Below are 27331 nucleotides of genomic sequence, written 5' to 3'. Positions count from 1 at the left end.
TTTTTACTAACTTTTGATGAATGTACAAGGCAACGAAAATGATCAGTTTAACTTGTTGTCATTAGTAAAGTAAATAGCTGTTGAATGTGTATCCATGGAAATGTGGAATAAAAAATAATTTATGAAGTAGAATATGAATATCATAAAAGAAAGCATTAAGCAGGGACTATAAGACCAAATCAATCAGAAATCGCTTTCTGATGTATCAATAATACTTGAGGTGATAGTCAGAATTTGATGCAAAATTGCGGTTGGTTCTATTATCAAGAACTTGTTTCCACCATATTGGCTTCCGTGAAAGAGCCCGATCACTGCATATTACAATCAATGTTGAATCAGGATTTATCATGGATTCATCCTCATTAACGTGGTACAGAGGTTATCCAGTTGATAGATATTAGGTGACTGCGTCACCAGTGACGATATACATGATTCTCCTACATGTTATTCATAATTCAACCAAATTTGTTATATAAAACTTTAACAATTTTTCCTCGGGGAATTTCTTCGTCATTTTTCAATGTTAACAACATTGTAAAAGACAATCGCCACATAACGTAAATATGAACCCATATCGAGTCATTTGAACCTCAGCATGTTTACTATAGATATATAAGCAAGTTTACACAACCAGATAATTGTGGTACAATTTTGTTTCAGTAAGAGGTTGCTACATTATCTTGACATCTTACTTATTTATCCTTTGTCAAGATATATTCTTGTAATTGATAAACGTGACCTGACCGTATTATCTTGGCTAGTTTCACCTCATTTGACAGTAATTGATTGTCCGTTTAAAAAAAAAAAGGGAAACAAGATGTTGGTTGCTTTACTTATGGTTGCATGTTTTGGGTCTGTTTTCGGAAGATATTTAGCACAAGACTGTATGTACAAAGACCCTGCTACTGGGAGAACATATGACCTGACACCTTTAATTTCCAGGTAATAGCATGACAACATAAAGCTTAATTCATTTGAATTACCATATCACTTATTTGTTTATAAAATCGGAATCGGGAGTTGACCGTGTGCGCAATCTTCATTTATAAGATTTGCTTTTTATATAAAATCAAACTCGTCAATAGAACAATTGCATTGTAATATGTATATAAAATTAGGGGAGAGGGAGAGGGTTACATTTTAATAGACCTATTCCAAGCATATTCTTTTATTCATAAGTAGCAAGTTGCAACAGAAGGACACTGCTTAAAACCGGTAATAAAACCAGATATATGATTATATAAATGGAATCGATAATCCTCAAATTTTCAATAACCCGCGAAATTGTTATAGACGTATTTTCTCGCAGCCCTAATTGGGAAATGTTTTAGAAAGAGTACGCTTCTTTTAGTGAAATGCACATATTGAGGACGTGCTTTGACGCCAAAACCTTAGAAAATATTATGTTATTACTCAAGAAACGAGAGGTCGACAATAGGAAAAAGCGTGTTTATCACATAATATAGTTCATTGTCATATATTATAGTCTCGCCGCGATATAGCTTTTTTTGTGCTGATGCGGCGTAAAGCAATCACCAATCAATCAATATGTTATAGTCGGATTTTTGGTTTTCATTGACACTTATGCAATCATGAAACAATGTTAAAAGGTGTGTGCAGTCACTCTGCTCTCTCTTTTTTTATGGTACCTAACACGTATAACAGGAATTGCCAAAAATGTAAAACAGCACAACCGAACACACCAACAATCCACTCTTCCGGAAAAAACCAAACACAAACAAATGGAAAAAACAACTCACGTTCCATATATCCTGCCTTGGTTAAGGCAAAAAAGCATTTAACCAGTTTTACGTTTGAAAGAAACCCGCTATGCCTATCTAGGGTATATATGTCGTAAAAGTAAAACACAATAAAAAATAAACCCTCTATGCCTATCTAGGATATATATGTCGTAAAAGTAAAACACAATAAAAAATAAACCCTCTATGCCTATCTTGGACATATATGTCGTAAAAGTAAAACACAATAAAAAATAAACCCTCTATGCCTATCTAGGGCATATATGTCGTAAAAGTAAAACACAATAAAAAAAATAAACCCTCTATATGCCTATCTAGGGCATATATGTCGTAAAAGTAAAACACAATAAAAAAATAAACCCTCTATGCCTATCTAGGGCATATATGTCGTAAAAGTAAAACACAATAAAAAATTAACCCAAGGATATCAAAGACGGTACATAACTTGGGATGTAGGGTTGAAATGGTTCCTCTACAATTGGAAGCTAACTAAGGTCAAAGTTACTGGTTGGATACTGCCAATCAAGAAAAAGATAAAATGAAGAAGAAAAAAACACTCCTCACAGCTGTCATGAACTTTAAAATATAATTTGACATCATTAGTATTTATGATATGCCAGTTAGAATTTTAAATAGTCGGATCATACAAAGAAACAACCAATTTAACTGAATTAGTAAATACATCACACATGCATCTTCATGTTGAAAGATGCAAGAACTTTATATTCTATGAATCGTTCATTTGCTATCAATCTAACTACGTAAACCAAAAGATCTTTAACCTAATGTATGATGAAAATATAAATCTTCGTTATTTGTTTTTAATCTATTTTTCAGTAGTCCCAATGGCTATATGTGGACACAGACAGTATGGTCTATTGGTGGATATTCTCTCGATAGCTTGAATAATGACAACCAGGTCAACGTATCTTTTCAGTTACAGCTTTGTAGGAATATCATAAATCAACAATTCAAAGGGTGTAACAGTACAGGTGCAGCATATTCGGTAAATTTATCAAACACAAAATCGCACGTTTCTTTAGATAATCAACGGCTATTTATAAGTTGAATTGTTTTAAGCACCAGTCTTTGTAAGAATCAGGCAATTTTGAAAAAAATCAAAACATGGCTGAAAAAAAACCACCGACCTAACCATCCTATTTTGAAGTTATCCTCATCCTGAGTTAGAATGGTAGTTCTTTCATTTCTGCGATTCCGGTAATTCGAGATATCTCAAGGTAACTTTTGGTTAGAATAGCTCCCCTTAATTGTTAATTTCTAGTGCTTTTCAACCAAATTATATCTTGAATTGCCAGCACAGGAAAAGGAAAAGAATGTTATATTCATGTACCATTATACATTTTGAACATAAATTAATGTCAACTTGAGTGAGTTTTTGTTTGTCATGTTTTCACCACTGCCTGATTCTTAGGCAGATTGCCACTTAAGAGAAACACAATAATTGATTGCATAATAATTTGAAATGTAAAAAAAAACATTCATGTCATATCAATTGAATTGCAAACAGAATTTGGTTGCCAATTAAGTTATTTTAGAATATAGCAAAGTGCTCTCGACCAATGAAATTGTAGGATTTGATGTCTCTTAAATGTGAAGAATGAATGTAAATCATGTTCTTAGTAAGGGATTATCCTATTATTTGGGTCTAATTACAGTTCAAAAGAAATGAGTTACAACTGCCCCGAAGCACATTTATCAGATTGGAAGGATTTAGCACAGTGATTGAAACTGAATAAAAGTTGAATTGTGAAACAAACAAAAAAATCAAAATAAGTTGAAGTTTACTGCTGCAGTAAAATTTGTACCTTTAATGTTATTATGAATATATTGATAACTTCAAATTACTAAAAAAACAAACAATATAAAAGCAAAGCATAAAAAAAAAAAAAAAAGTTTTAAAATAAAAAATAACCTACATCTTTAGCTTTCCAAAACTCTGATTACTGAACAAGCGGGTGGGAAGAATAGTTATTTCTTATATTCTTTATAAAATAAAAAATTAAAAAACAGGAGTTTGATTTAAGTTTTGAATATATTTAAAACTTTAAAGGCATTTTATTAGAACATTTCCCTGACAAAATGAAATAGTATTTGATTTTAAAAGCCGGACCAAAATATTGGCTGTGAAATAAAATCAGTTGTAACTCAAATGTATTTATTGATTTAAACTGTAAATAAAAAAAGGATAATTCCTCACTAAAATATTACATGATTTACATTCATACTCACAATCAGGAAACATATACAATTCCTACCTTTTCTGTGTACTGTTGTGTCACCTAATGTCTAGAACGCATTTTTAAAATATTTCCCAAATCATAAGAAAGTCCTTACATCACTAAAACTAGCCAATAAATGAAATGCTGAAAAATGAAGTCATGCATCAACTATAAACCATTTAATTTACACTGACAATGAAACTAATGTAAATGCTCTTTTGTTCCGACGTTGGAAAGTTCCGGGCGGAAAGAACTAACTAGCCGAAAAGTTCCGAAGGAACTTATTAACTAGTTACTTTGTTCTTCCTCTGGTTTAAAAGTTCCACAGGAACAAAGTGACTAGTTGAAAAGTTCCAACGGAACATATCAACTAGTCAGAAAGTTCCTTTTTGCCAAATTAGTCAAAACCGGAACTAACAAACTAGCCCAAAAGTTCCAACGGAACTTATCAACCAGGCAGAAAGTTCCATTTGGAGAATTGATGCAAAGTCAAAGCGCAACATATTATATTTGAACCTTTCAAAGGGAAACCAAGATACTGATTACAAAAGTCAAAAGGAACTTATCAACTAGCCACAAAGTTCCTCTTTGGCAAATAAGTCAAAACCGGAACTAACAAACTAGCCCAAAAGTTCCAACGGAACTTATCAACCAGTCACAAAGTTCCATTTGGAGAATTGATGCAAAGAATCACAGGAGGAGGGGGTATTCTTCCCTCTCTTGAGGGTACTATGAATACTATATTTGCATGATAATGCAACTTATTCCGTTTTATGTGAGCTATGAAATACAACTTAAATTTTGCATATTTGTCCCCAAAGAAACCCCTTTCAGTGCGTTGGGTATTCTTGTAAATTAATGATTTGCCCTTATATATACTGATACTCATTCTTCCCCCTCTTTCTACAAAAAGGACGAAATATGGTATATTCGGAACGATGTAACTAGTTGTTCTATTCCGCCAGAACTATTCAACTAGCTTCATTGTTCTGGGACTTTTCAACTAGCTACTATTTACCGGAACTTTTCGACTGCACTCGGAATAAAAGAACTAGTTGGAAAGTTCCATTCTTGAATAAAACCAATCAAGAGATCATTTGAGCCCTGAGCACTTTACAATATTCTAAGTTTGTAAGAGAATGATAATCCCTTACTTCATGATAAGTACTCGCTAACGCTCGTACTTAATCATGAAGAAAGAGATTATCATTCTCTTACATATACGTAAATAACCGCATTACAAGTCATAATGAAAAGAACTTTTAACAGATATATACTTGTAGCTCATAGGGACACACGAGAGTGTGACCTATATTGTCTTCACTTACTGTCAGTCATCAGTCATGAAATAGTTTTTAAACTGCCAGCTCAGTTTGAACCTTGACCTTAATCATTCCTACGCATCTGCCTGAAACATTTTCATTTATTACACTGTTGACAAACCAATATGTTAGCCATAAATGAAATAAGAATTATCAACAACAAAAATGCGATTAAAGCAATTACTAAAACTTTGGAAGATACAATTGTGGCCTCCTTTCGTAATTTTTATTGATCTATAAAATGTTCATTTAAAGTCTAATTTAACCATGTAAGACCTGTAAGACCTATATCAACACATGAATGAATCATATGGCTCGATAAGGCATCGACATGACAACATTGTGAAACAATACCAACTTCCTGATTTATGACAAAACAATACACGAAAAATAAATATGACAGACATCAACCGATGACAACCACTAAATTAAAGGCTTCTGACTGTTTGTGAGTGCTTACACGCCCCCTTTTCTCCATAGAACAGTGGCATAACAGCACAACACTATAACTGTAAAATCAGTTGGAAATTTGGAAATGGCTTTAGGATGTACTTAGGTGAAATTTAAAAAATCTAGAATTTAAAATTGATACTATAAGTCAGAAGAGCATTAGTTAAGGAACAAAATAAGCTGAAAATATTAAAAGGTTATGGAGCTACTTTTCGAGATATTTAATTTTTTAAACATGGCGGGAAAAGGCTGACTCGGACTTTTACCTTATATTTGCATTGGTATTATTTGGGTCTCAAATCGAAAGAAAAGAAATCTAGAATCTGCTAAAATTTTGGTAAATTGCCTATTATGAACTATTGAAGTCTTATATGAAAAGAAAAATGGGTGTTATGAGGCAAAATATTTTACCCTGTATCGTAGGGAAAAAATAAAGGAGTCCGAACATCTGACAACGATTCCTAAACCTCACCCAAGTACATCCTTAAATCATCAAATTGGAAGCGTATAAAATAACGAACATAAAGACAAAAACAAAGTACAAATTGGAAGCATAAAAGCAACGAACATAAAGACAAAAACAAAGTACCGATTAAGAGTATTCGCAGTTTCTGAAAACTAGTTCAAAGCCAATTACAACTAATAAATAATTTATTTTCTCCAAACAGTTTGCATATAATTGTGTTAAAATAAAAGGAAAATTGTTATTTTTCAGTACGATGCGACAAATGGGTGCATAAATTGGGGCCAAGCAACAACTGCCGCGTTTGATGTGGCACCTTATAAAGACGGTAAGTTGATTGAGATTAGCTTTGATAAAATTCTGGAAAACTGAGGCGCTGAGGGTTTGTATTACTTTTTGGTAGCCTCATTTATTGATGATGGTTATATATTACTGTCATGACTTATGACAAATCCTTATAGGCAGTCATATTGAAGAGTTTCATTTTTTAATTAAACACAATCTATACATTGATGAAAGAGGTTCATTTCTTTTTGTATTTAGAAAAGTATTAAAATTGTCAAACATGGTTCACTATTTAGTTTTGCAATTTCAGGTGTATTTATGCAGATGTACCATGGCGACGTTGTCAACCACTGGCAGAAATATATGTCCAATGTATATATCGTGTGTGATAAAACTGCAACTGAAGTGAAACCTATGTTTGAACATGTCAAGTCGGATATTTCGCAAGCGCATTTCAAAATCCTGACAAAACAAGTATGTTAGTTGGGTGTATTTATTGGAATTAAAGATATAAGCTTTTGAGTTTACAAGTATTTTTTTCGGAGTTTATACAACCCATCTCAAATTTAGCCTAAGAATGTTAGATCTTTAAATTTGCGGTAACAAAATTTTAAATTTCGACATTCCTTCATCAAGATTTGAATCCATAATTTTGTGACATCGTGGCATCTCAATATATACTGTGTTCATCGCGCTTAACCACTCGGTCTATGCAACAATTTCACAAAAGCATGTTTTCAAGTCATGCTGGAGAAAGGAAACAAATGCAGATATACATCGATAAGGTATATTTCAGATGAAGAATATGTACATGTAAGTGTAGTGTTATAAATGTAAGTAATGGATGTTTTTCAATTGCTGATATATTGCGAGGACCAGCAGGTAGTATATGGGACGTTTTTATGTAATTCGTTATTAGAAGGGGGCGAGCTAAAGTTCGACAGCATTGAGTTCCTAGTCTCACTCGATGTGATCGATAGATCAGGCGTATACTTTTAAGAAGACCAGACACGTATTTCATCTACATAAAGGCTCATCATGCAGTCGCGCTCGAATCAAAACAGTTGGAAGGCCAAATCAATCAAGTAGTTGAAAACATTAAAATCCGAAACAGAGCACACACCCTACGACTATGTGGATAGCCAAAGGAGGTTGTCATTTTATGAACAATTGTAGTTTCAATCCAAACCAGATCCCTTTCAGGTATAAGGGTTTTTATTTGGGTGTTTTTAAGCATTTTTATCAATTCTAGTCTAGTCATAATAGCTGCAGTAACTTGGGTACATGATTAAATTATGTTCCAAGCATTTCTAGTGCTGGTCATTTATTTCGGAAAAGCATGTTCCCCATCGAACGAATAATAAAATATCTTAATATACATAAACCATTATGAAAACAACGTTTTATTCACATGTTACCCATTTCCGATAGTCCATATCTTTAAAATGACAAAATGATACAATGATTAAGTTTGCACTGTGTTTTATTTTACTTGCACATAACATTATACCTGCAATTGTTTTATTTTACTTGCACAAAACATTATACCTGCAATCATGTAAGTCCAATAAAAATGTAATGCCACAAACATATAGACTAGAGGCCTAAGGGTGATGTATTGCAATGGAAGTAACTTCCGTCAAAAACACAAACACATAACCTATTAGCAACATCTGGTTATAACTATGTTAATTTTACATCTTACATTTTATTTTTAGTAACAAATGAAACTATATTTGATAGTTGATGAAGTTAGTAATAATACAATGTAATTTCAAATGGGATAATACATTTAGTGGAATTTCTCAATTACAAATTTTGCATGTAGTTTATAACAATCAATTAACCGAAACGTGGATATAGTTTCCAAGTACAAATTTTTGACCTTTTAGAGGATTTTGATTTTTTCCCCCATTTTTGTTTACCATTATAAGATTTTTTTCTGATGGCTGTCACGAACATCCTAATGGTCAAACAGATCCCATCTGTACACTGTATACTGTAATCAAGGATTGGTATATTGGACCCTTTACAGGTTTACAATATTTGATCATATTTTATTCTTTTCGAAGAGATTTGTTTTGAATGGCTCAATTTTGCAAGATAAACTCAACGTGCGGATGGAGGACAATATTTCAGCTGTCTAAACCAAAGGGAATAAAAATACAAATCATACAAACAAGTAAAAATAAGTAGTAAAAATGACATAAAGAGTACAAATTATGAAGCAAAATAGTAATACAAACAAATATAAAATCATGCACTTCAATAAAGAAACATATAATAAACTTCAAGGAGTATATAAAACTAGCGTATGCAACACTTTCAAACAGCATTCAGTTAAAATGATAAGAACAATATGGAATGACAACATAGAGATTCCAGGAAATAGAGATTCAATGTATACATAACTCAAAAACAATTAACTCTTCAAAATGGTCTATAAATTAAATATTGTATATGTGTATGTTTCCTCCTGAACATTGTACAAGAAAGAGAAGATTGAAAATGATTTAAAGGGGCATTAGCTGTCAAATTCAAGTTCACCGATTTGACTCAAATTCTCGTATTTGATTTATAACATACTAAAACGTATATCCAAATCACAATAAGTCTGAAATAAACAGTTAACAATGCATGTATTCGATAGTATATATCAGCATTTCGTGTGTATTTTAGTCTAGACACCATCTAATCAACCATCGATATGTTCTACGAAGAAAAGACTGCAGACGGTCACATAACCCGATATAAACATAAACATGAATACAAATAGATAGCGACCTCGTGCAATTGGACTTTTCCAGGTCTGTTTGATTTCATGTTATAGGTTAAAAAATAAGCTAATCATCGTTTTTACCTGTATAAGAATGATTTTTTGTGGATCGAATCAGTCAACGAAATAGTTCACCTTTGTTTCACTTTCAATGTTGACATTCTTTTCCTTTTAATGGCTGAACACGACTAACACATGCGTAACCAATCTCTAGCTAATGGGTTAAATTGAAGGTCACATGAATACGGATTCAATGAGGTCGAATTATTCACTTGCAAGTGAGTAATTCATCAGCGATGTTTCTTTGCTTATTTTTGACAAAACTGAACCAAATTGACTGCTAAAAGCGAATTATTATTTCATTATTTCACTTTTATTAATGATTGAAAAAAAATAATCATATTCATATCTAATGTCCCTTTAAAGAAAAATGTCATAATCCAAAAAATAATCGCGACTAGTACTTTTTAGATCAGCATCAATACAAGGCCAAACTGGAAAAGCCATATACGGTTATACAAAGAATCAGGTAAATAAACACCTCATTTGAAAAGAGGAAAACTGATAACCGAGTTTAAAAAAAAAAAAATCTGTTTTACAAGATTTTAAAGGATTGAATGCTGTATATGAACATTGCGTTTTGTACCTGCTAAATTAAATAAAAGACGAACCAATTATTTTAACAATAAAAAAGGATATTAATAAAATTTCTATTCATTTGATATTTGCTACACGTCTCCGTATTTATGACTGTTTACTTGCACATAACATGTACTTGGTGTGATGACAGATCTTATTTTAGTCTGTATTGAAGTAATTTTTAACTTAAATATCTAGGCCTAGGCGATTTAGAGCTAGAAATGTTTCGGAACCTTCCTTATGGGTGCTCGAAAACTGTACGTCGTCTTCATTCACATTTAACATACATTATCTTTAAAAAATCGTAATGCCCTTTTGTTTGTATCCTTTTATTTGTGGTCTTAATAAAAGTTAGGTTTCGATATAAAAGCATACTGCTACCTTTCCTGGCCTATCTGAGTTAAAAAGTTTTAGAAAAAACGGAGAAATTTCTTATGATATTATAGATTGCTATATGCATGAAACTTTGGCAAGCAAGCATTTTATGAAGCAAATATGTCACGCAATGGATATGGCAAATCTTTCTAATATGAATTAATGGCAGTGTAAAGAAAGTTCATGTTGATTAAACAAAAATGAAGGTGGACAACTAAAGTCTATAAGCTTCAACGCATTACTATATAAACTGTATGCGATTTCAATTTTCATGGGGACAAGTTTTTGTTATAAAAAGGCAAACAGACAGAAAAAATATTTTCCCGAAAGGTTAAAAAACGGGGACATAATTCAGCAGTTTACAATCAAATGCATTCTTAGTTTGCTAATTTTGGTGTAGGAACTTGAATTTCAATCCCTAAGTTTCTGAATGACAAAATAATATTAAAATACTACAGAAACATCACACAACAGCCCAAAAACAACTATGCGATAAAAATTGACACTGTTACAATGATTACATGACATAATATATATAATATTTGGTTTTACACTTAATTACAATAAACTGTCTTAATTGAATTTCGTTGGATTCTTAAATGATATATCAAATGAAACAGACAAACAAACAGTATAAAAAAATCATATTTAATTCATCCGTAGTCCCTTTCAAGTATACATGTTTGAAAAAAAATCATAATACAATTGATTTCCATGAAAAATGTACAGGTTTCGGGAATTATGCAATTATTTGGCTGGAATATTGGCATTCTAAGACTCTGTACTACTGCAGTTCAGGAAAGATTTATAAACACGTTGTAACTTATCCATACAGCCATACTTGTTAGAGACAAATATATACCTTAAAATATACAAAGTTAATCACAATCAAATAGAAATAAGGAAAACAAAGTGATTACAAATATGTATGTCACAAATATGTAAAATATGTACATCTGCTACGAATTGTGAAGCCTTTATTATGATTGATCATTAACAGCACAATAGATTAAATGGTATGAAGGGTAAATGTTAATATTCAGCAACATAATAAACCGTAAAGTGACATCTACTTCATTTTTGATAAATCTACCCGAAGATTATATTAATTTTCTGTAAAAACCTATTTGGAAACCTTCTCTCTTATCTATCGACCTGAATATGCACGAAATTTTAGCTACTGGACGTTATGCATACAAAAAACAAACTCTTGTCTAATGGGAAAATCCTATTTTAGACATATTTATAAAATGGTTGTTAATCATTATTACAATCTATGATGTAAACCTTGATATTTGGTGAGTTTGTTTTTCTCAAACTTATATTCTTCTATATGTAGAGGTATGTTATTTGTTGTCTGTTCGTCCTAATTCTGTAGGCCGTGATTTTGTCTGTTCGTTCTTATTCTATATGCCATGATGTTCAGTTGCAACCTATGTTGAAGCGTTTATGCTTGGCCATATGATCTTCGAAGACATATAAAAAACAAACATGTGCAGCAGCAGCATATACCAAATCGCATTCGTCTTGAGGAATAATAATCTCATAGTATGTCGCCCGAAGGATGATCACCTGTTCGGCTTGCTGCATTTTCGCAAGAAACCTATAAGAGGAGATTGTTTACACATGCAGAAAAAGTGAAGATGTTCAGTTGCAACCTAAACAGCTGCTGTTGTTGTTGCTGCTGCTGCTGCGCATGTTTGTTTTTAAACTTTTTGAATTTTTGAATTTTTTGAATTTTTTGAATTTTAATTTTCCAAAAAAGGAGACATGTGTATAATTAACGTACCGAAAATGCCAACTATGTGAGTCATGTGTTTTACTTTTTATTACTTAGACATGGCGTCAATTTAGGGGATGACGCTATTCAATCCTGTTTGGTAGATGATGTATATGTCTCATACAGGATGTGGCCCCCTTATAAGTAGATAACATTACTTCTCGTCTGCGTCATCGGGCAATATCTGGTATGAACTTCCGGTGACGTCAAAGGATCGCCCCCCTCCGCCACAGCGCCACGGTTTTTAGACTTGAATAAAACCAGTCCCATCAGTCCTACTACTAGTATACCTCATTGTAGATATATTACCGTCGGCTTCTTGTAATCCTACTTTTCCATTAGTAACGCTTTAATATATCATAATTTGTTTCTTTAACATGTACAAGTCATACCTACAGGACTTTATATATGTATGCTAAACTTATTTGTAACATTTACTTATTATAGTAGTCTTTGCATATCTGATCATATCTGTTACATTTTCTCGTAAACCAATAAGATTTAAAGTACTAAATGTATATCTTTAACACATGTCTGTGACTCTAGTATACATCTGCGGCATTTATCAAACACATACCTCAAGTACTATTTGTGTATCTGTAACACATACCTTTAGCCCTATTTGTGTATCTAAATAACATTTTTTAGCAATATTTGTGTATCTGTAATATACTTTCAGCAATATTTCTGTATCTGTAACACATATCTTCAGCACTATTTGCGTATCTGTAACACATACCTTCAGCACTATTTGCGTATCTGTAACACATACCTTCAGCACTATTTGCGTATTTGTAACACATACCTTTAGTCCTGTTTGTGTATCTGTAACACATACCTTTAGCTATATTTATGTATCTGTAACACATACCTTAAGCGCTATTTGTGTATCTGTAACATATACCTTTAGCACTATTTATGTATCTGTAATACATACCTCTAGCACTATTTCCGTATTTGTAACACAGATGTTCATCACTTCCATCATGACATTGAACTTTTCGATCACACCGCTGAGACACTTCTACACACATTCGTTTACTTGTACACCAAAGTTTCCCTGGTTTCTTGCAGGTTTCAATATCAAAATTTTGTGGTATAGCTACAATGAAAGTAAAATATACTGTACTTTTAAAATTATTCTTGTTGCATGAAGTTTCATCTAAACAAATGCAATGTACTTATATATCACAACACAAGTCTATCATTTCGCACGGTTTTACGCTTGAGAAAGTATAACTTCCAGAATATCTACACGTCATCATGTATAGTACTAAACAGCTATAAAACAAATTGGTCATTAAGTTTTACGCATTTGTAACGATACTTGCACAATATATTTTACCCTGATGTTTTGAAAAATGCCATTCGTCTTCGGTTTTATTAAACATGCAAAACTGGACATATCTATGCTGATGTTATGATTATAATATATAATTACGTGGACAGTCAGCAAGTTTGCAGTTTGTCTGATCTGTACCACTGCCAATACAATCATTGCCCCCATTAAGTGGTCTGGGATTGGTACAGTATCTTGTTCTAGTCCTAATTCCTTGTCCACATTGCTTAGAACATGCAGAATTTGGCGACCACATAGTCCAGTTTCCATCAACTAAAAAGGTAACAAACAAATAGAAAAATCTTACTATTACATAAATGAATATTCTAAAAAAAAGAAGGTCAAGTCGGCATCTTTTATGTTTTTTTTTGCATAATTTTTATTTGCCAAGTATATGAAGCGTATTAGGTGATTTTCAATACTCATGAAGGAACGACATCCGTGACGTCATTTGTTGTGATGTTTTAAGGTAAGCACGGAATCTCAAGTTATCAATGGAGGAGGCGCGGCCATCTTGTGTAAGCGTTTTACGCATACATAACAAGAAGTCGTCTCTATTTCCAAGCTTTACTTCGGAATATCTTTAGTTGTCTATGTTGTGTCATCTGTACTATTATTTGTCTGTTTGTCTTTTTTATTTTTGGCCATGGCGTTGTCAGTTTGTTTTCGATCTGTGAGTTTGACTGTCCCTCTGGTATCTTTCGTCCCTCTTTTAGTACAATTGCACTTCTTCAAAAGGGGTTCTAGACTGTTATTTACCAATTAAGTAAGCCTAATATTTGTATATGTCTCTATTCATTTCACTGTATTTGTGTTTTAACTTCTGTCTGTATTCTTTAAAGAAAAAGAATGTATGTTTGGCTATACTATGGAGCTTAATACGAATATTCCAACATCAAAATAGAATTAAAAACAGGTGCAGCAAAAAAAAAAAATATATATTGGAAGCTCACTAAAATGCTATATTTGCCATGTACCCAGAGATTAGAAACAGAAGTTAATATCATATCATCTATGCATTTGTAACAGAAGCAACAGCCGTTACCACCACGTAAACGTATACCCAATCCCTCATTTGATAATAACGGGAATACCTTTTGCTAATATCTTTTTTTTTATTTCTAAGTGATCTGCAAGCAAAAGAATTGCTCCTTTGAGTATTGGGGAGAAATGTTTAATGATGAGTAAATGGACAGTTTGTAGCAAAACTACAAACGTATACCTGGACACTTTATATCAAGATAGCAGCTTGAATGTTGGACTAATGTTTCGTTCGTCTTCACACCATCTTCGTCAAACCAGTATCGTGTTTTTGTTATGGAACCATAGCCGCAAGTCACAGAACATGCCGACCAAGTATTCCAGTCTCCCCAAGCAGAAGACACATCACCATGAACTGTTACAGGAACAACTTAAAATAATAGAAAGAAGCTAAATTAATTATTAATAATAACATTAGTTCTTAAAACAGTACAGAACATATATATTTACCAGGGTATAACGAGTTTAATCTTATATTATTAAGTTTGTATTAATTTTTAATTTGATATCGTAACTACGAAAAAAGCGTTAGGAAAGCAACAAGGTAATCAAAAACCAAAGCAGATGAAAGACATACAACAATAGACATACAACAATACAGATATACAACAATAAAGACATACAACAATATAGATATACAACAATATAGATATACAACAATAAAGACATACAACAATATAGACCTACAACAATATAGATATAAAACAATATAGACATACAACAATATAGATATACAACAATATAGATATACAACAATATAGACATACAACAATATAGATATACAACAATATAGACATACAACAATATAGATATACAACAATATAGATATACAACAATATAGACATACAACAATATAGACCTACAACAATATAGATATACAACAATATAGACATACAACACTATAGATATACAACAATATGACAAAAATACGAAAAGACATACTCGCTCTAAGGTCGAATGGCACTTTGATAGCGGTGCTTTGCTTTTGCGCCAATCGGCATTTCATTTGCGCCAATAATACAGGTAAATAGTATAAATAATAGATTTATTCAAAAGAAATTTTTAATAATAACTTTGAAACACAGTTTTTGTCTCAATGATAAAACATATTCATCCGAAATCCGTCATCCTAAAACCACAATGAAAACGCTATACACGGATATTTAAAAAAAAGACTTTTGATAATAATGGTAAAACAGAGTTTTATTATAAATCACCAGGATCATAAAACAAAAGTAAAATTATAAGTCTGTACTTGCACAAAACTTGTAAGCAACAGTCCGTATGTACTCATGTCGGAACATTTCACCTCTATGGTGTATACTTTATTTTTCCAAAAGATATATAGAGTCCATTTTTTTCTTTCTCCCATCGTCTAACTACAGACGGTTTGTCCTTGGATCTCATTTTTATATACGTTGTTTCCTGAATCTTTTTTACTACGTCCACATAAATGAAAATGTTTGGATGTTTTGATAAATCTGCTCGTTAAAATCTTAATTGAACGATTCTTGTCCGTTGTTCGTTCTCCTGAAATTCTCAGTTGGTGCAGCAGCCCCAAAAGATGGTGGATAGCTTGATTCAGGTGTTATATGTTATTCATAGTGTCATCAACAAAGCAGTCTTCAATCTGATCAGGCGGTAAAACCGATATCCCCAAAAAATGACAACCATTTACCAATATCGCATGTCAGGGAGACTACTCTAACAAAATCTTATTCCTGGTGCAAAGAATATTTAAATTTTTCCGTTATATGTTACCTGTGAAATGGCGCCAATGTTGTTTTTATTTTTTGGCGCAAATGAAATATGACCTTGTAGCGCAAATGAAAGATTGCATTTTGTAAAAATTGGTGCAAATGCAATGCGCCCATTGATGAAATATGGGGTCTAAATATATATATATGGTACAAAAAACTGATATTTAGTAGAAAATCCGAGATTTATTATCTTGAAAGGGATGGCTCATCACAGGGTCCTGTCGTCATGCACCTATTGTATCACTGTTTGAATATTTAGAGGTACAAAATCATACTTACTAATGCATACAACTAACAATGTAACTGTTCCGCTGTGAAAGAGTCTCATTTCTCTGCAAAATAAACAGACTGTTAGATTTTTTTCTTAGCTTATATCTTTTCATGCCATCATATGATGTGTATTGCGATACAGTACTAATAATTATCAAGTGATATTCTAAAATCACCAGTTGGCAGTGTATGTTGCAATGAGACTTTCAAAAAGGTTTATCGTCTCTAATAAAATTGTTCAAAATGACAAATGGATCAGACATAAGTTTCAGTAACATCTTATCCAATAGTATTGGCTAAAAATAATAAAAACATATAAATGTATGAAATCATCTTATATTCCATCAGATAACCATATATAGATCACTTGAAAAAAAAAATTCTAGCTTTAGTTCCTTTATTCACATGAGGCTGACTTTAAACAAGAGCTTCTTAGGACGAATGAAAAGAAGCACATTTCGACTGATTTTTTTAAAATTTTATAAGAAAAAGCAGTCAACGTGTGTAATCTGTTCTATAAGTAATATAAATTTTATGCGGTATGGGTTTTACTCATTGTTAAAGGCCGTACGGTGACCTATAGTTGTTAATTTTTGTGTCATTTGGTCTCTTGTGGACAGTTGTCTCATTGGCAATCTTACTACATCTTCTCATTATTATATTTGTATTTGAGCACGCGCGTGTGTTTGTTAGTCAGTATGTGTAAACATTTCCCTTTGATCTCGCAGTAAAAATCAGAAAGTTGATTCAACCGGGTTAGATTGGAATATCATAGTCTAGTAATAAAATTTAAAGATTTTTTCAACATTTTACAAAATTCTATAAAATCAAATGATTAATTTTTCCTATACAACGCTATTGGTGACAACTTTGAAAAAAAGTCATTTTAAAGCAATCACTTCTATGCGATTCTATTACTGTTTTTTATTGGTAAAATTAATTTGTATATCTGTCTTGCCGTTAAAGTGTCTTACCATCTATTATAGTTTCCAAGATAATAGACAAAAAAACACCAAAACTGGTAAAAATCGTTATTCAAGAGCAATTAACCAAATAAGGAGTCGACCGACGATTTCAGTCATGTTTATTTATTTGTAGATATTGTCTTGCTGATCATTTTTGCTTTTTAAAGTGTCTAACTATCTAGTATATTTTTCAAGAAAATAGGCAAACACATTTAAATTGGTAAACATCGTTATCAAAGAGCAATAACTCCATTAAGGAGTCGACCGGCAATTTCGGACCTGTTGACTTATGTATAGGTCTTGCCATTGATTTTTTTTTCTATTTAAAGTTTCTATCTAGCTATTTAAATTTTTAAGATATAAGGCAAAAAACAAAAAAAAATTGGTAAAAATCATCTTTAAGGGCAATAACTCCAATAAGGAGTCGTCTGAGGATTTCGGTCAAGTTAACTTATTTGTAGATCTTGTCTTGCTCATCATTTTTGCAATTTAAAGTTTCTCTTTGTTCAATGTAGTTTTCAAGATAATAGGCAGAATTTAAAAAAAAAAGGTAAAATTAGTCTTTTAAGGGCTAAAAACTCCTATAAAAAGTCGTCTGACAGATTTCACGTAAATGCACAGCAGGTAGATCTCAACATTCTGAACATTTACGCTCAGTCTGGTTTTCTCTATTTATAGTGGTTTTCAAGATTATAGACAAAACTTGCATTTTACCCCTATGTTCTATTTTAGCCATGGTGGCCATGTTGGATGGCAGGCGGGGTCATCGGACACATTTTTTAAACTAGATACCCCAATAATGATTGTGGCCAAGTTTGGTTAAATTTGGCCTAGTTGTTTCAGAAGAGAAGATTTTTGTAAAAGTTAACGACGACGGACGATGGACGCCAAGTGATGAAAAAAGCACTCTTGGCCCTTGGGGCCAGGTGAGCTAAAAATTATCACAAATTATAATTTTTGTATCGATAGTTGTAGAACAATTTTATTAAATAGTGAGTTAAATACTGAATAGGGTAGACACCGTTAATTACAACTTGAAAAAAAGTCCCCACTGTAAAAAGGGGATTGAATGTAATTTAGAAAATCGCAGCTAACAACTTTTTCTGGAAGTACAAGTATAGTCCAATCTTGCAACAAAATGTCTAATGAGGAAAAATTTACATTTATATTTACATGACATAACTAAAGTCATGCCAAGAAATTGCCTCCGTTGAAATTCTGCAAACACCCCATAGAGCAAATTACATGGATGATTAATATTGACCATTTGGTATATGGCCGTGTTCTAAGCGACACGTACATGAAGGTCATAAAATAATTTGTTGAATGAAATCAAATCTTTAGCTACTAATGAGTGCCGTAGGAGGTAAACCGGAATTTTTAGCGAGGATTTCTTGGCATGTTATTGCTATCGGAGTAAGGGACTTATCATTTTTTACCTGGGAGTGGGGCTGGTCATTTTGAAATCATACATACAAAATTTCTTGATCCCCCCATAATATTTCACTATTTTTATTTGATCCCCCCCCCCTGTAAAAACATTTAAAAAAATGTGATCCCCCCTCTATTAAACATGCCAAAATTTTAACATGCAAATCACTTATTATGTTATTTCAAGGAAATATTGAAAATGAAATATTCGCATTGGATTGAGTCCCAAAACTTATTTGAGGGAAAATTGCCTTGAAATAGGGCTCTTCCATGAGGCCTCTTCCATGAATATTAGTAGGTAGAGCAAGCCAGTGCTTTGAGTAGCTTTTTCTGACTATTTTTTTCTACGATTTCCTATATTGGGCTATTAAAGAAAACTTGATTCTGAGTAACTCTGTAAAAAATATACATTAAAAAGTAAACTTTTTGAAACAGTAACAACACATTATTTATATGTCCCTCTCTTGAACGCTGCTTAAACTTAATTTTTACGTATGGCCTTATTGAAACCTCCATTGAGTCGCTAAACTTTTATATGGATAGTTCATGCTTTCAGCTTGAGCAATTCAATTACTCATTTATTGTCACATTTCATTCATAAATGTGTGATAGTAACCTCACATTTTTGATTTATTAGCCTAAAAAGTACAAATTTTGAGGGAGTGAGAGGTATACATGGACCCAAAGGGCTCTTGTAATGAAAACAAAAAGATACATTGGCAATAATGCTTGTTAATTTAGTGATCGACGTGAGTGAAATATAACAACTGAATTATTCGGATTATGAAGCACCTATGCATTTTATATAAGACAAAATGACACAAAATGGCAGCTTCCTACATCACCAAAGTCTTGTGATGTCTTACTTAATTGTATATGAATGGTGTTAATATATTTCGATTTGACTGTTGTAATGTTCTTCTTGACATTTTGTCTCTTGAAGTATGTGAACTACTTATTTCCAAGTGCAAAAAATATTGATCCCCCCACTTTGAATTTATAAAAAAAAATTGAGCCCCCTTATCCACATACAGCAAAAAACTTGATCCCCCCTGCATTTTGACCAGCCCCCATCCCAGATAAAAAATGATAAGTCCCTAATCGATTTATCTGTACATTTTACCAAGAACAATAACCTAACTGACAAGAAAAACTAGAATTATGTTATACAAATTTGTGATTCTTTCTATTACATATATATTTTATAACAATCTCATTACGAATTTTCATTTGCAAAAGTATCAACTCCTCAAAAACAACTAAATATATGATATACTTATCTACTATGTTTCATTCATATTCAAACTGTTTTTTTTCTTTTTTGTATGTATACTTGATTATTGTTTTTTTTGTTGTTTTTTTTTTTGGTTATCTAAAATGTCTTATATTGTAATATGCCCTTTGTGAGCCCATTTAATGGAAATAAAACTTCTTCTTCTTCTTCTATTATACTATGAATGTTTTTTAACTTCGAATTTTGTACGTTTTCATATTTGGCATGTATATGTCATGCATGTTTAGTAACAATCCAATATTTGGATTTTAAATAAAAAAATATTTGATTTTATTTTATTTTATCAGTGGTAGAACAAATAGAAAAAATGGTCAGGATATGTTGACTCTCATTGGAAAATGAAAAAGCAGGGAAAATTCAAAATATGGCGTTTCTTTGTTGACTCTTTAAAACTAGATTTCATATCATAAAAAAGGACGAAAAGACATATTCTCTATATGCTATAACACAATTTTCATATATCCAACAAATCCTAATTACAGAAAATTCACGATAGCCCCTTGAGAGAGCCTCCATCAGATCTTACAATTGTCAACAAGCATTATAAGGTAATCTCAATCAAATGAGTTATAAAATTCAACTTCCTGTCACGTTCTTGGGTTGTCTCATCTCAACGATTAAGTGAAATCTATGATTCATTTATACTTGGAGTAGTAGCATGAATAGATAATGTATTAAGCCCAGATTTATAGTGCTCAAAAAGAAATGTTGAAACGCTCTTAAGGTTTTAGCTGAAGGGTAACAGAAATATTGCATAACTATTCCATTTTATTATACAATGTACTTTGATTGTTATACATTAAATTAATTGTGTGTTGGATCTTCTACCGAGAATAAGCATGTGTTCTGTAGAATTACCCCACAAAATTAAATAAGAACGTCGTCGAATGAACTTCGAATTATATTTTAAAATACTGTATATTTTTAGATCGGATTGGTACTGTTGAACTTTATCAGACGAGGTGTATAGATATAATTGGGAGTGTGGTATTTTATTTCAGATCAAAATAACAATATGATACACATGTCCTTTCTTCTCACAGCAAATTGACATAATTTCGTCCAGTAACTTGAAATTGAAATCGGAGCGACTTTGGAAAAGTATGTAGTTTTACTAGATTTTCAGTAATCGCAAGTAATCTTATTAAACGTGATGTACGGAAAGCAATTTATCCAGGTAATACCTCATAGTCATTTATCGAACAATGCATTTCACCCTAATTAAAGTTCATGAAAATAATCGTCTTCAATTTTCAATCCTACCTTTTTAAGTATATAAGATAATCACGTACAGATGCGTAAGGGATTAAAATGAAGTTGAATTACAACTGGTTACAGGACGATTTATTGATTTGATTGTTGGTTGCTTAACGTCAAGTGGCAAATATTTCATGCATGTTCAGAACTATGTTATTACAAGATGAATAAAGACTGCTGATATGTTAACAGAAGCTCTGAAGGACAGTTTTTTTTAAAGTATGCCTACGTGTTAAGTGTTAATGAAATCAAATATATGTATGTGTGCATTAAGTGTTGGTTTTATAAATACTTCCTCGGGTTCTCCAGATCCACATGATGTAAATCCAAACCTTAATAATAAATACATACGAAGCGTAATGTTGACATGCAGGAACACTTTCTTTAAGTTCCAATAGTCATGTTCAATAATTTTTTAACACGTTTTATAATATTGGTTAATTTTATACTTGAATCGTTCAACTCTCCATTAATATGAATGCTCTAAGTGTTAATTTATATTAATAAATTACTAAATTGTGATATGTAATGCTTACTATAATATTTTTTTTTCTTTTACCCAGGTATTGCTTTTGGAATAAAGAATAACTATATGTCAAATCAAATGACAAATGATTTTAACACATATATATATGTATATATGCTCTAACTTGTGAGAATTGATATGAACATTCCATAGAAGCGATACAAACATCAACATTTATATAGGAAGTGAAATAACCATCATTTATTTTATGTGATTTTTTTCGTATTATATCGTATTACACTGTTTTAGTTCTAACATGTTTTACATAAACCAAGTATAACACTGCAGGTAAATAATTGAAAAATTGTCCTGTGTAAAACGTTGAAGTCACCTACAAATAAACATTCTTACACAATATAAATTTCCTTAAGAGCACACTATTAACTTACCTAATATCCTACCTGGTGAAGGAGTATTTCCATTTACACCCAAAACAATGTGTTATTCATATCTGTGTTTTGAAAAATGTGGCGATAATTTCACAACAATTTGTACGTAATTACATTATGATTCATCCTATTATTTATTTCATTATACAGCGAATGAACCAGGTACGGAGTACATAAAACTAGTGTGTTGTTTAGTGTATTGACGAGGTGTTCTGAGATATCGTTAAATTTCCATGCCCCATTGATCATGGATACCATACAAAGTTTAAATTATAATATATTATCTTGAACTTATTTAAAGGCAATGTTCAAGAGGTTTAATGACGAAGACATTCACTGCCATGACATGAGCTAGCGCCGGCTAAGTAGTAGATCAGAAATAATCTTATATAATCTAATATAGGATGGGGATTTACCAAATGAACTTACCGAAGTCACAGTTCGAGGTTAATATGTAATTTGCACATATTTGCAGTAATGCCGCTGACGTTGATATAGAAATATGGTCACGCAATTAGACTCCTCCTTTCCAACATTAAGACTTTTGCTGAGTGGGCCACCGTTTAGCTGTACATGCAGGGTGCTTATTTATGCAAATAAATATGCATAAGAATCCTTGCTAAAACTCTCGAGGAATGAGTCGTAAGTTGGAAGACCAAGTTATAGATTTTTTTTTTATCAAAAACCGTTTTCTTTGCAGATATAATTTGTTATTTGATTAATGTGTATACCCCTTAAAATGCTTGAAATATTCAGCTTAATATAGTATCATATTGGTTGTGTTTTCAATTATACATTCATTGTTAATAATCAAATTGCTTTGATTTTCATAAGCCGTTTGTTTTCATGATTAATTTTCTTCGGAAAATAACTGTACCAAGTCAGCAATCTGATTAAAATTCAGATCTATCACAACTCACGTGCTCGTATATATATATATAAATATAAGGTACACGAAATCAGAGATTTATATTTAGATTAGATTGTCAAGTCAGGAAATATGACAGTTGTTTTCCAGTCGTCCAATTTGTTGATATAGTCGAGCGTTTGATATTAGAAAAATCAATGTCTTTCTAAATATACTGACAACGTAAGGGAGAGATTGGCGACTGGCTTTAATTGTACAGACAATATCGAATGAGAGTAATTGTTTGAAAAAAAGCGCACCTGCAACCCCCTTTTTTGCGACATATACGGCAGTCATTTATGTTCCAGATAACTATGCATCTAATGATAATGTGCTCGGATCGAGTGCGGAGTTTAAGGTACTTATAGATACTCTTTAAACCAATCACAGAAACAACAAGGATGTGCTGCTTCTCCGCCAAGGACGCAGCAATAAGAAGTAATAGCAGCAAAGACTGATCGGTTCGGATCAGAGTCAGAATAATGTGTCCGAGTAGAGTGATATTATAGGGTTATTGCATGAATATTGGGGAATATTGTCCCGAGTAGAATTTTATATTGCACGAGCTTGCGAGTGCAATATATGTTCTACGAGGGACAATATTCCCAAATATTCATGCAATAACCCTTTTATTGTATAGCAATATAATATTTGAAAGTAAAAATTGGTTTGAACTAAGATTTTGTCGTTGATGACGTCATAAATTTTGAAGATTTATTGCACTAGTGCAATATTAGAATTTATTGCACGCTAACTTTTGGTGACTTTCTGTGGGAAATATTATATTGCTATGCAATAAATATCATTATTATTTTCTTATTTATACTTTTGAAACAATTACTGTTGTTATCATCATGTTATCTATAAATAATGCTTCTCGTGAAAAAGATACAAACGATACAAAAGGAATAATTAAAAACCACAATTCGGAAGAAAATAACCCAGAAAACACCATTTCCAAAATGTAAACGACGAAGAGATTAACGTTAGTCCACGAAACACAAAACACTACTAGAAAAATAGACTGAGCAGCAAAAACCAACTAAAACCGGGGTTGATCTCAGTTGCTCAGAAAGGGTAACCCGATTCCGCTTCATTAGTGGCACATCGAAGTCGCATTCGGTGATGTCAAAGTCGAGGAAAAGAGATCGTAATTTGGCTACTACAATTAGAACATAATAATATCCATGATCATCTGTAACACACATATTGTATGTATTGACTAAACTTGTCAGACGACTCCTTACTCGGTTTATTGCACTTAAATGACGATTTCGACCGATTTTTATTTGTCTTTGCCTGTTTGTTTGAAACAATAATACTTTAAATGACGCCAAGATCTACAAATTCTTCAAAGATGGCCAAAACCTCCAGTTTACTTCTTATAGCTGTTTCTGTCCCTAAATGAAGATTCAAGTTACTTATTTTAGTGTTTGCATATAATCTTGAGAAGTATAATAATATAGATAGAGAGAAACTTTAACAGCAAAAATAATCAGCAAGACGATGTCTATAAATAAGTCAGAGAAACCGAAATTGTCGGTGACTCATTACAGGAGTAATGTTTTGCGTTTTGATAAAACAAAAAAAAAACAAAGGAAATAGAAGAAACTGTAAAAAGCAAAAATGATTAGCAAGACAAGATATAGAAATAGGTCAAACAGATGAAAATGTCAGTCGACTCCTTATAGTAGAAGCCATTGCAGATGTTCTCTTACTGAAGAATCCAAATTTTGGTGACTGAAAATATCGTCTATCCATTGAACTTGAAATAAAGACTGAAAGCAATAATATCGGAATTAAAACATAAATTAGCAAAGCTAAAAACTAATAACAGAAGCAGTTGTTTATCCCAGTGTTTCCCATTTCTTCCGTGCAACCTTCCAACTACGCCTGCATATTGATATCGAAGTTCCTGTTATTATGATATTCAAGTGCGTATACAACTGTGTCTACCAAACCATTCTTTGACAGAGTGTTGCTGTCGAGTAACAAGGCAGCGATTGAGCTTGAGGCAAAGTCATATATAGCTTCGAACGTTTAATAATGTGTTGACTGTTAAAGAATATCTGAGATGGCCATTGGTATATTGTGACTGCCTGTTGTAGCCGCAAATATATTCTCCCCTTTTCCATGATTGTGACCAAATGCGATCATATTATATTATCATCAGATGTTTTCTTGGTATGAAAAGGAACTGCTTACCCTTCCGGAGTTCATCCTCGGTGAAAATGGATAAGAGCAAGAACACATCAGTTAAAAAAGTTAAAATACTGTGGAATATTTACCCCAAAAAAGAGAAAACACAAAAACAAAATATTAACAGAAAAACAGTGGCGGATCCAGAGGGGGGCATAGAGGGCGTACGCCCCCCCCCCCCCCCCCTTTGCTTGCAATTTTTTTTTTTTGTAAAATGATTAATCAGACTAGACTTCGCGAACTTTGCCATTTCCCGTGTATTTAATTTTTATGCGACAATTCTTTACTTATAAAGATATTTTTCGCTCGTATTTAATTACTGTAATATATTATTGATTATGTCAAAGTCATGTGATTCGCTACGGTTGAGTTGACCAGTACGTCGTAAAAAACGTCACTCAGTCATTTTGAAATTCAAATTACAGTAACACATTGCTTAGGCTGAGGATGGACAAGCATGACGCCTTCAAAGCGACAAAGTATTGAGCAAGAACGTATTGACTTCTATTTCACAATTCCACCCAACAGAAAGTAATACTCTATTACACTCTCATGAAAAAAAAAGTTCCACAGCAATATTATTTACCTACGAAAACATGTTTAACCCCACACGCCCCAGCCCATTAATAACATTGCTGAATAGTGATCCCCAGTCAGTAAGCTCTAGATATAGATTTAAAGTCTAAGGTAATGACCATTTGATTTGAGGGGGCAGTCTGAGATATTTTAGAGAAAAAATTCTGACCCTAATTTTTGCCTTAAACAAAAATGCTGGTCGTATCTGGATTGAAAACAATAATCTTGTCGACTTTTTTGCTATAAGAAAAAAATATTTTCAACAAAATTATTTAGCATTAAATGAACATGATGAATAAAAAACGGGCGTAATTTTTTTTGGGGGGGTTGCATGTGAATCCCATATCTGACCGGAATGTCTGTTTTGCCGAACTGATATCATGACTGAATACTTTTTTCAAGGCCCGACTGCAACCTGCCCTCTGGGTGTCACTGTGGCCTATATGTCTCCATGTGTCGACCGTCATTCACAACTTCAATGTCATTTCCGACTCATTCGTAGCCTTTGGTTGATTTGGAACCCTCACTTCCCTTGTTGATTGAAACATTTCAACCAAACATTTGGATAAAAATTGCTTGTTTGTCTTTCTTTGTGTTGGTCGTATTGTAAATTTCATTGAATAGCCGTATATCTTGTTTACAACAAGAAATCTGTGAGGTTATGCTAACTAACCATACAACAAACGAGAAACGAGAATTTTCCATGTCCATTCTTTACTGACAAATCCCACATCAAATATATTAATTAGTACATAGCTTTGGATCCATCCAATCATTTTATAATAGACAATTAATGAAGAGAATACGGCACCAAAAATGTCCAACCCCTACACTTTAACTATAAAATGCATTTTACACTTATTTTATGTTTTTTACGACCAAAAAAAGGTCCAAAAAATTTTTCGCCTCGCTCCGCTCGCCGACCTTTAATACTACCCCCCCCTCAAGTTCCAAAATCCTAGATCCGCCCCTGGAAAAAGGAGGTTCCATTCCCCAAGCGCATGTGGATAAGACGAGTTTTAGATTTGCACATTATTTCCCTTTATTGTTCTACACAACTTACAAAGTACCGTGCAACTTCTTTTTTTTTAATATCTTTGTGGTTTACCGTATTCAGAGATCAAAATAGTTCTTCTTCTTCTTCTTCAGTTATACAACAAAACTTCAGGATACTGAAGATTACTTGTTGTTGCGCATGCGTGTTAAAATTTAATTTTCTTGAAGATGCCAAAGAACAAAAAAAATATATACAAATTTGACAATTTGTGCATGTATATTACAAAAACT

At 32.4% G+C, this 27331-nt stretch overlaps 2 protein-coding genes across 2 annotated transcripts; one reads left to right on the top strand and one right to left on the bottom strand.

The window, feature by feature from the left end:
* Positions 1-820: 820 nt before the first annotated feature.
* LOC127737965 (uncharacterized) lies at positions 821-7042 on the top strand. The gene is made up of 4 exons (XM_052248930.1): positions 821-942; positions 2598-2766; positions 6488-6563; positions 6831-7042. Exons 1-4 carry the CDS (start codon positions 836-838, stop codon positions 7001-7003), a joined length of 525 nt encoding a protein of 174 aa, XP_052104890.1. The 5' UTR covers positions 821-835; the 3' UTR covers positions 7004-7042.
* A 943-nt stretch (positions 7043-7985) lies between these two features.
* On the bottom strand, positions 7986-22625 carry LOC127737964 (thrombospondin-2-like). Its single transcript, XM_052248929.1, has 6 exons — positions 22363-22625; positions 16510-16562; positions 14652-14840; positions 13532-13702; positions 13028-13192; positions 7986-11172 (listed from the first exon to the last, which is right to left on the bottom strand). The coding sequence occupies exons 2-6, from the start codon at positions 16556-16558 to the stop codon at positions 11105-11107; spliced, it is 642 nt and encodes a 213-aa protein (XP_052104889.1). The 5' UTR covers positions 16559-16562; positions 22363-22625; the 3' UTR covers positions 7986-11104.
* Positions 22626-27331: the final 4706 nt, after the last annotated feature.

Source organism: Mytilus californianus, unplaced genomic scaffold (assembly GCF_021869535.1).
Source record: "Mytilus californianus isolate M0D057914Y unplaced genomic scaffold, xbMytCali1.0.p SCAF_4, whole genome shotgun sequence".
NCBI lineage: Eukaryota > Metazoa > Mollusca > Bivalvia > Mytilida > Mytilidae > Mytilus > Mytilus californianus.
The sequence above is the reverse complement of the archived record's forward strand: the minus strand, read 5'-3'. Positions and strand labels throughout refer to the sequence as shown.

Bases quoted from the DNA above. Each gene is read 5' to 3' on its own strand.
- LOC127737965 (XM_052248930.1), top strand. From the start codon at position 836: ATGGTTGCATGTTTTGGGTCTGTTTTCGGAAGATATTTAGCACAAGAC. The intron at 2,767-6,487 runs GTAAATTTATCA...GTTATTTTTCAG, and splicing joins GTACAGGTGCAGCATATTCG to TACGATGCGACAAATGGGTG. The intron at 6,564-6,830 runs GTAAGTTGATTG...TTGCAATTTCAG, and splicing joins TGTGGCACCTTATAAAGACG to GTGTATTTATGCAGATGTAC.
- LOC127737964 (XM_052248929.1), bottom strand. From the start codon at position 16,558: ATGAGACTCTTTCACAGCGGAACAGTTACATTGTTAGTTGTATGCATT. The intron at 14,841-16,509 runs GTAAGTATGATT...TATTATTTTAAG, and splicing joins ATTGTTAGTTGTATGCATTA to TTGTTCCTGTAACAGTTCAT. The intron at 13,703-14,651 runs GTATACGTTTGT...TTACCTTTTTAG, and splicing joins TCTTGATATAAAGTGTCCAG to TTGATGGAAACTGGACTATG.